Below are 10,178 nucleotides of genomic sequence, written 5' to 3'. Positions count from 1 at the left end.
GAACACCCAGGACTGATCTCCTTTAGAATGGACTGGTGGGATCTCCTTGCAGTCCAAGGGACTCTCAAGAGTCTTTTCCAACACCACAGTTCAAAAGCATCAATTCTTCAGTGCTCAGCTTTCCTTATAGTCCAACTCTCACATCCATACATGACTACTGGAAAAACCATAGCCTTAACTAGACAGACCTTTGTTGACAATGTAATTCTATAATATATATTATAGAATTTTCTTAATTATATATGTATATATATTATATTGCTGGAGAAGGAAATGGCAATCCACTCCAGTATTCTTGCTGGAAAATTCCATGGACAGAGAAGCCTGGCAGGCTACACTCCTTGGGGTTGCAAAGAGTGGGCCACAACTGAGTGACTGAGCACATACATATTATATTAGGTGTATATATTACTTAATTCTAATTAAGAAAATTCTAAGATAAGTTTACTAAAAGGTCTACATTTATATCACCCTAATCATAGTAATAATAATCCATACCATTTACTGAGCATTTATTATGGTGCAGGGACTCTGCTAAGACTTAAATTAAGCATGTATTACTTGATTTAATCACTACTTCAGCTTCATGAGGTTGATACTGTTGTTACAGGTGGGGGGAACCAAGCCTTTCAAAGGCTAAGTGATTTGGCCAAGGTCACACAGTAAGTGTGGAGCTCTTACTGAAACTTAAAGAGTCTGCCTGAGAGCCCATCTTCTTCTTATAAACTGTTCTTTGAAAATTTGTCATTGACTATTGAGAGTTTACTATATGAACTACTTTGTTAGGTATTATGTAGGACACAAATATTAAAAGCAAAAACAGGCCAAAACCCAAACCCACAGTTACTGTCTTTTGAGAGCTTACAGTAAGTATTATAAGGGAGAGGCACGTATAAATGCAAAAGATAATAGAAATGTAGGACTTCTGGGGCAAAAATAATTCACTCTGTATAAGCCCGTTAGGTAATGTTCCATGGAAGAAGTAGAAACATGTCTGAAAGGATGAGTAGGATTTTGGTAACCATCATTGGGTACCCATTTTGGTGAATTTGGAGAGATAGATGTTCTTCTATGCAGAGGATGAAGAATGAAAATACCACAGCAGCAAAGAGGAAATTTGGCTTAAGTTGGTTGTTTGTTCCAGAGTTTTCAAGTTACAGAGCCAGTTTTGGGAGTACCTTAATTTTATTTTCTTCTTTCCAGTTTTATTGAGATAGAATTGACATATAGCACTATATAAATTTAAGGAGTGCAGTGTAATGATGTGACTTATGAAATGATGACCACAATACATTTAGTGAACATTCAGAATCTCACATAGCAATACAAAATTAAATAGAAAAAAAATGCCTTCTGATGAGAACCCTTTAAGATTTATTCTCATAACAACTTGCATATATTAACCTACTGCAGTGTTAATTATATTTATTATGTTGTACATTACATCCCTAGGACTTATCTTGTAACTGAAAGTTAGAATGGCTTGAAGGTTAAGCCTAAAAGTTTGACTTTTATCTTGGTAGGCATCAAAACCACGCAGTTTGTCCTGTGTCTGTGGTGGGAAGCCTGCTTTTTAAAGCAGGGCCATGACGTTTAACCCTGGCCATCAACTGGTGAATGAAGCCCTACAATGTGCTACCCAAGGAGAAGTATCTCTTAGTGGATGAGGAGACTAGACACATGGAGAGCAAGGGTACTGAGTTAATGACAGTGTGGGAACTAAACTCCAGTCTTCAGCTTCTTCTCCTCAAAACACCTTGTAAGAATAAGGGTATTGGGATATGGAGCCAACACATGTCTGCTCTAAACATTGGCAGAGGTTTTGGTAGAAAAGCCAGTTTAAAACAGGTCTAAAACTCCCTTTAGCAGATGACTTAGCAAATACAACAGGTACTCTTTTATTTTTTTCTCCCTCTTCTTCCCTACAACAGTACCTACAACAGGTACTCTTAATGATCGAAATATAAGGAATTATAGGACACCCCGAATTTCCACTGAAAAGTCCTCTCGTAGGCCTTCCCTGGTGGTCCAGGGGGTAAGACTCTGTGCTTCCACTGCAGGGGGCACAGGTTTGATCCCTGTGTGGGGTAAGATCCTGCATGTCGTGCAGCATTCTCCCCCAAAAAAGTCTTTTCGTGACTTAATATAATCTGGAATGTATTTAGAGAGTGAGGGTTTACAGTTCATCAGCTGTGATGGAAAAAAACTGGAGGACTGTCTGACTGCACGAGTGTGTGCCAAGCTGCTGCAGTCATGTCCGACACTATGTAGCCCGCCAGGCTCCTCTGTCCATGGGATTCTCCAGGCAAGAATACTGGAGTGGGCTGCCATTCCCTTCTCCAGGGGATCTTCCTTACCCAGGGATCAAACTCACGTCTCTTACATCTCCTGCATTGGCAGTCAGATTCTTTACCACTAGCGCCACCTGGGAAGCCAATCTGACTGTATACATGGGTCTTCAAGCAACATTAGCCTTGCGATGTCATCAAAAGAGCTATTGTTATTTTGTTCATTTCATTCTTATTGTTATTTTGTTCGTACCCTTATTCTAACAAGGTGCTTTGAGGAGAAGAAGCTGAAGACTGGGATTTAGTTCCCACACTGTCCTTAACTCTGTACACTTGCTCTCCATGTGTCTTAGTGGCCTCATTCACCACAAGATCCTTCTCCTTGGTTTATATTATAGGGCTTTATTCACCAGTTGATGGCAAGGAATAAGCATCATTGCCCTGCTTTAACGAACTCGTTAAAAAATAGAACTCGTTTTATTTTCTGCCTTAGCTGTCTTGACCTGGAAAAGCTTCTACAGTTCTTCAGAAGTTTTCTTCTGAGCGAGCTTTCCCTCGCTCCCAGCTGTTTCCTTACCTGTGTTCGACTGGAGCAGAACTTCTTGCACGTTTTCCATGAGAAATGAACCTGCTGTCACTCCCTCCAACTGTGGGTTTTGTTTCTCACCCAGTTTACAGTCGTGTGTCGTGTCTTTTTCTGATTCTTCTGTTATCTCATGACTTTTTTCTCCCCCCAAAGGCGACAGCCCTGTACCGTGTCTGAAGTTTTCCATTTTTGTTGGGTGCTTTTTATATATGCAAAAGGTAAGGAAAGAGTAATATTTATTTCAATATTAGCTTACTTAAAAGTTCAGGTACTACTGTCAACCTATAATGTGTATCAGGAAAAGATGCTCACCGAAAAACTTCTCGAGGATTTGAATCCTGCTTTCTTTTTTTTAAGTATTGCCATTTTATAAATCTTTTGAATTTCTTTTCTTTCTTTTTTTTTCCTTTGATATTTTCTCCCTTCCTCCCTCTCTCTCTCCCTCTGTTTTTTAAAAAATGTATTTATTCATTTATTTATTTTTGGCTGCGCTGGAACTTTGTTGCTGTGCACGAGCTTTATCCAGTTGTGGCGAGCAGGGGCTGCTCTCGAGTTGCGGTGCGCAGGCGTCTCATTGCAGTGGTCTCTCTTGCGGAGCACAGGCTCGAGGGCTCTCAGGCTTCAGCAGTTGTGGTGCACTGGCCTAGTTGCTCCGCAGCATTGGGTTTCTTTGCAATATACCAAATATCGTACATTAAATGGAATATCCTTTAGTTTTTTTCTTACACAACATCTTTTCCAAAACATATTATCTCTGAATTATGGGCTGAAAACACATTAGTGTGTCTGTGCTTTTGTCTTGGACTTATATTTTGCGCAAGACATGCATTACATAATGGAGTGGGACTAATCATTCTCAAAGTAATTTAGATTACTTTTTATGCCTTGTTCGGATAAACATGCTTGATCAAATGCCTTTAGATAGAACTCATTTTTGCTACCCTCTCTTCTCACTTAACCTGCCCAAGGTCTGCATTCAGTGAAATACATTTTTATGACTATCATTGTCCTTTCTGTGTTTCTATGTAAAAATGATTCTTAGTAATTTAAGGAAGAAAAGAAAGTACAGTTCCTTAGCTTTTTCTGTAGACTGTGTAGAATGCCTTTGGCATTAAGATAGCCTAATAAAACAGAAAGTTAAAATCAAAGAATTATAGAGCTGAAAGGTGTTTCTTCAGTAGGAGAGATTCTCACTATTAGGTCAGCTTGCCCAGTGTATTTATTTTAAAGAGTAAGTTACTGAGGCCCAGAGACCAGCTGCTGGAGCAAGAGCTGGGATGTGAATCCACGTCTTCTAGCTCTTGGTCTCATGCTGGGTGTGTGGGCCCTCCAGCAGGGGTGTGTCACTCTGTTGGTGTCACTATGATTTGTCTGATTGTTATAGGTTACAACTTACCCTGCCTTCCCCGAGCTGCATGCTTGACTGAAAATAAAAATAATCTTTGTCAGAAGTAAGCTCTTGGTTACTTTTGCTTTCTATTACACTGCATGTTTCTTTAGTGCAGATGAAGGTGGTGTGATCAGTGGCATGAAATGTAGAACATCTTCAGAGCGCATAACTGTTTTCATGATGGTTTGAACATCTGCTGCCCCTTGGCTTACTGTGGCTGGTGTTATATATGATGTTAACCTGGGCAGTAGGTTATGGGCAGGTATATATGACTTAGAGGATTTTTATCTGTTTTTATGGTATGTGTACACTTGGAGGTAAGTATTTAGTACTGGTATATAAATTACTGGAAAAGAAGTGTATTGCCCTCAAGTAGGTTTTGGTCTCAGCTGAGCAACTGGGGTGGCATATTTTTGTCTCCACAGTTATCTCAGTGTTTGAATTTTATTTTACTGTTATTAATTCTGTGTGTAATTATTTGGTCTGAAGGGCCTTTGTCCACTCACAGTCCAGTGCTGTGATCACTTATGCTTCACTACGATCTTTTCCAGTAGAGGAGATCAGTTGGTTTTCTTCCGTTCTTGATTTCAGTATTTGGTGGGGGGAGGTGTATTCTTTATGGGCGTCTTTTTCATGACTTTGTGCACAACGGTGGGCATCCCAGATGATCTCATTCCTGATAAATAAGCCAACACTTGCCTGTTATCTTTGTTGACTTCCAATGGCAAGTACATACCGGTGACAAGTTTGGGCTTGTCATGAAGGGCTTTGTGGCCTGAAGACCGTTAGGCACCACTTCCTGTTTTACATGATATCCCAAGTCTTTACTCAGATTATCTTTGTTGATTGAAAGATAAAATATTTCACAAAGTGGGATTTATTTCTAAAGTCAGGATTGGAAAGGTAGACTCTGTCATGTTAGGAGAGTTCTGGAATTTAGATTCTGATCTTTAGGGGCATTTAAGTTTCTCATAAGAAGTTACTGGGCTGCAGGTTTTTTCCTTCTATGGCAAGTGCACACCAGCGACAAGTTTAGGCTTGTCAGAGTGATGGGCTTTTTAATTTGAAACTGGTAGGTACCACTTCCTGTTTTACATTTGAGGAATTGAGTGTATTTTAATATTAAGCATATTTATAGTCAAACCAAGCAAGTTAGTTTGGTTAGATCAATGCAGAATTTAACCTACTAATTATCATTTATGTTTTTGGCAACAGAAAAATATTTTTTTCTCTTTCTTTAATTCATTTAAATTGATTTGTTGAAATGTTTCACTATTAAAAAAAATGAATTTCTTATCCTGATATGCTGAGGTAAGTGGTAACTTTCTTTAGAGGAAAGAAGAAAAAAAGCCTGAAACCAAGTAGTATGAGTGTGTGTTTGTATTTAGTGTGAAAATGTCGAGGCTTAGAAATAATTCTTCAGATGTATGTTAGCTATTTAGATTGAATTCATCTGTTACTATGAGAATGTAAAATCAATATGGAGCATGTATAAGCAGTGTTTAATGGAAAGAGGGATATGCTTAAAGATACAGAATATCTAGAACTATATTTTAATTTCTAAGAATAACTCTTAACTGCCTGTAAAAACCTATTTTCAATGTTAGGGATAAACCAGAACTACAAAGTTATATATTTCTATAGGTTTAGGTTTTTGGTTTATTTTTTTCTCGGTTACCAGGCATCAACAATTATTCCCAGGATATTTTCTCTAGAACTGAAATATATTTTATTGTGATCTTGTTGCGTTAGTTTGTATGAGCTTGTATTACTACTTCAAAAAGCATTGAACTATTACTGTTAGGAGTCTGATTATAGTTTCTGGTCTTTTTAAAGTACATATATGCTAAAAAATAATTATATTAATAATTTTTGAGCTTTTCCCAAATAAGTATTTATACCGGTTTTCCTGACAGAAAAGTATTTTCATATACAACAATTTCTTACAGCTTGAGATAGTTTATGAAGTTGTGTTCAGAGTTTTCAAAAGAAAAACCAGTGAGAGCAAGTTTGGACAGGCATTTAATAAATGCTTATTTAACAACTATTAAGTGAATGGCATTTTTAGTGAAGTTTTGGTTTTTCTTAAACTCTTAGAAATTTATTAAACAATAAGTAATATTTCAAAATGTAAATTTGCCAAAATACTTTCTGTAGCTCTTGAGTCAGGCTTGCATATTGTTGTATAATGTCATTTTAATTAAAGGAAGAGATTATTTTTATAATATTGTAAAGTTGATGCAAATTTGACTCTATAATTGTTTATAATCCTATAGGTAATTTTCCCATGATTAGTGATGATTTGGTTAATTCTTATCATCTTCTGCTGTGTGCTTTGGACTTAGTTTATGGAAATGCCCTTCAATGTTCCAATCGTAAAGAACTTGTGAACCCTAATTTTAAAGGTGAGTTTGTAAATCTGGGACGCAGATGACTCACGTGTCTACACTATGTTTACTCTTGGGGGTTGTGTACATAGTACAGGTTTCCTAGCATCAGAGAACATAAATGCTTTTCCACGCTTCATCACCATAGTTATCCCAGAGTACTTAGAACTAGGAGTTGAGCTCTCTGTAAAAATATTTGTAGAAAGAGAAATTGCAAATATCACAACGTTTTAGAAGTGTTAGATGACAACTTTAGAAGTTTCTGAAATATATACTCAATGAGAAGTAGGAATTTAGAAATCTGGAGTCGGAACGATGACATTCGAGCTGACGGTGGTTTTGTGTGTTGGCAAGTTTCATGCCTGACACACAGGAGGAGGTCAAAGAAGATTTATTGAAAGATTTATTCATTCAAATCTTTTCTGCAGAAGAGGAGTACCTATGGTTCTAAAATAATTAAAATGCATTTTCAACTCTAAAAGGTGTGTGGAAATGATCATTATTTTGGTAATGCATTTAGTAGACTTTAAGGTGTAGAATTTCTATGAATGATATACAGTAAGAGGCCAAATTATGATTTATAAAGCAAATATTTAAAAAGTACTTATTGAACTAGTATGTAATGCTCTTGCTGCTTGAATAATACCTCGGTAGGATTCTGAGTGACTGTCAGTTTTGAAGTGGTTATGATTAGAATTTCAACTTGTCTGCCTCACAAGATAGATTTTTAAAGTTAGATGAGTTAATTACTTCAGTTGCTCCCGGTTTGGTAAGTCTAGTGTTCTCTGTATTCTGACCTTTCATTTATTTTCTTCCTAACTCCCTTTTGTATTTCTGTATCGCTGGTTCCCTTCATTTTTTCCCTCTTCTTTTATTTATTATTTGTGTTTTTTTTCCTTTGCCTTGCATTGAGTCTAGGGCAAGAAGGGCTGTAAAGTAATATAATAAAAACATCTAACAATTAAAGTATATAAAGAGTATGTGCTTTGAACAGTAACTTTTCTCAAAGTGACTTTTTTATTTGAATGTAACACTTTTTTGCAAAATTTTATTTATCTGTTTTGTAGATATTATAGTAGTATAAAAAATAATTTTTTAGTTTTTCTTTTTTAACTCTCTCCAGATAGATAACTGAATAACTGAAATCTTTTGAGTCATAATAAAAGCTTTACTGCTGTTTGCTATTTTTGAAGTGTATTTAAACAGTTAAATTAGCACCTTCCACTATTTCCTATACACACATGTGCTAACAACAACTGTGCTGATTAGACTCTCTGTTATTTATATTTTAATTTATTACAGTTAGGCTTGTTGAATGCTACCTGATATCTCTGTTCTGTGCTTTTACCCATCATAGGTCTATCTGAAGATTTTCATGCTAAGGATTCTAAACCTTCCTCCGACCCACCTTGCGTCATTGAGAAACTGTGTTCCTTACATGATGGCTTAGTTTTGGAAGCAAAAGGAATAAAGGAACATTTCTGGAAACCTTATATTAGGAAACTTTATGAAAAAAAGGTTTGTAAGTAGAAAGAAATGATTTGAAAATATTTTCTGGGTAAAGACTTGATTTAATATGATGACTTAAGGATCTTTTTTTTCATCATAGCTCCTTAAGGGAAAAGAAGAAAATCTGACTGGTTTTTTAGAACCTGGGAATTTTGGAGAGAGTTTGTGAGTACTTCTATTATAAAAAGTGTTTTCATACTTTATGTGGTCAGGAAACGTCAGAGTTTAATGTTTTTATTGTTTGTATCCTAGAAATTTAGAATATGTTTTATGGCAGAATATAGGGATGCAGTAAAAAGTTCTATCAACTCTTACTCAAAGCACATGTTTTGAGGTAGTTGAAAATTGTGCGGCTGTTCTTTAAAGTTTTGATAGTTAAGTTTTGGGATCATGATTTTTGAAAGAAATCCTTTCGGAACTACCCAGGTGGCGAATGGTGCTGTGGAAGCACTGACGTCTTCACAGGTGCCTGGAGCAGCCAGGAGAGAGAACTCGGCTGGCAGCTTGGTACAGGGCACCCACCCTGGGGTACTGTCAGCGAGATACACTTCCTGTGCAAGGCCTGAGCACAGTGGAGCACGCCTGCATTTTTATGCTCCTCGGTTTTTATCTTAGTGATCCCACTAAAACCTAACCTTCACAGAACTATTAGAAGCTTTAGTAAATGAAAACAATGAAACAGGTAGCCTCACACAACTTCAAATGGCAGTTCTGCAAGTGTACATTTTGCCTGTTTTTTTTTCCCCCCTCTAGTAAAGCCATCAATAAAGCCTATGAGGAGTATGTTTTATCTGTTGGGAATTTAGATGAGCGGATTTTTCTGGGCGAGGATGCTGAAGAGGAAATTGGGACTCTCTCAAGGTGCCTGAACACTGGTTCAGGAGCAGAGACCGCTGAGAGGGTGCAGATGAAAAACATCCTGCAGCAGCACTTCGACAAGGTGAGCCAAGCCGACCCGAGAGAGGCAGCGCGAGCAGACGTGCCGAGGGCCTGCTGTGTTCTGGTGGTTGTGTGTGTGTGCATTTTACTGGCTTCCAGTACGAAGGAGAAAATTCACATCCTACCTCTCACAGTTGAAAGGTTATCTCTGTCATTATTTTAATTTTTGTTGACATGACTTTCACAAGTTTTGGTTAGAACTGTGAAAAAGAGTTTAATATAAATGTCAACGAATGCCTCATGCTGGTTGTTGGTTCTGAAAACAGAACCAGGGATATACAGCTGTTACATACTGAACATAGCAGGCATTTCGGAAATGTTGATTGACCCCAATCAGTACCTTCATCTAAGACACTAGGGAAACTGAGAATCTATAGCCTTTAAGAAAACTCTCTTAAACTGAGTTTTGGGATCATGTGTAATTTCAGGCAGGATGATGGAGACTGAGAGTTTCCCTTCTGTTGTGTGGTGTTCATAGAAAATAAGCAACTCCTGACAGGTACTTCCAGAGGCAGTGTGGCTAATTCCAAGGGGGTAACTCACCTGTAAGACCAGACTCAAGGCTGGTTTGCTTTTTTCATTCAGCAAATATTCTCAAGATATTCTATATACCAGATTGTATCCTAGACACTGGGACTACACCAGTGAACAAAACAGCTATGAATATCCTGTTTAGTATTCTGATGTGGGGAGATGGATAAGAGATAACCAAACAAGTAAATTTATAGTTATCAGATGATGATAAATGAAGAAAGCTAAAATCGAGTGGTAGAGCAAAGTATTGAGGAGAAGAGAGAATGGGTGGGCTTAGGGCTTCTGGTGTAGATAGGGTGGTTGGAAAAGGCGTCTCTGAGGAGCTAGTATTAACACAGACCTGAAGAAGGTGAGGAAGGAAGTTACGGGAACAGCTGGGAAATGTTTCTGAAACCAAGACAACAGCAAGCACAAAGCCACGAGGTACAGACATGGTTGGCTTTTTGGAGGAACAGTGAGTGAGAACACCAGTGTGGGAGAGATTGAATGAGTGAGACAGACAATGACCGAGAAGTGCAGGGGGGTGGGCCAAGGGGAGAGGCCAA

General features: G+C 37.7%; 1 protein-coding gene across 3 annotated transcripts in view; it reads left to right on the top strand.

Moving 5' to 3' along the window:
• RBL2 (retinoblastoma-like 2) overlaps positions 1-10,178 on the top strand; it is a 46,155-nt gene that overhangs the window by 8,252 nt on the left and 27,725 nt on the right. Inside the window, exons 4-8 of one of the 3 annotated variants that reach the window (XM_010861938.1) lie at positions 3,028-3,092; positions 6,541-6,669; positions 8,009-8,169; positions 8,261-8,325; positions 8,914-9,100. In XM_010861938.1, the coding sequence (XP_010860240.1) occupies positions 3,028-3,092; positions 6,541-6,669; positions 8,009-8,169; positions 8,261-8,325; positions 8,914-9,100 (607 nt within the window). Of the gene's footprint in view, positions 1-3,027; positions 3,093-5,345; positions 5,576-6,540; positions 6,670-8,008; positions 8,170-8,260; positions 8,326-8,913; positions 9,101-10,178 lie in introns of those variants that run through there. The other 2 variants (XM_010861940.1, XM_010861939.1) reach the window with 2 other exon arrangements.

Source organism: Bison bison, unplaced genomic scaffold, assembly GCF_000754665.1.
Source record: "Bison bison bison isolate TAMUID 2011002044 unplaced genomic scaffold, Bison_UMD1.0 scf7180017864473, whole genome shotgun sequence".
NCBI classification, from domain to species: domain Eukaryota; kingdom Metazoa; phylum Chordata; class Mammalia; order Artiodactyla; family Bovidae; genus Bison; species Bison bison.
Note: the sequence above shows the minus strand (reverse complement) of the source record. Positions and strands in the feature narration are given on the sequence as shown.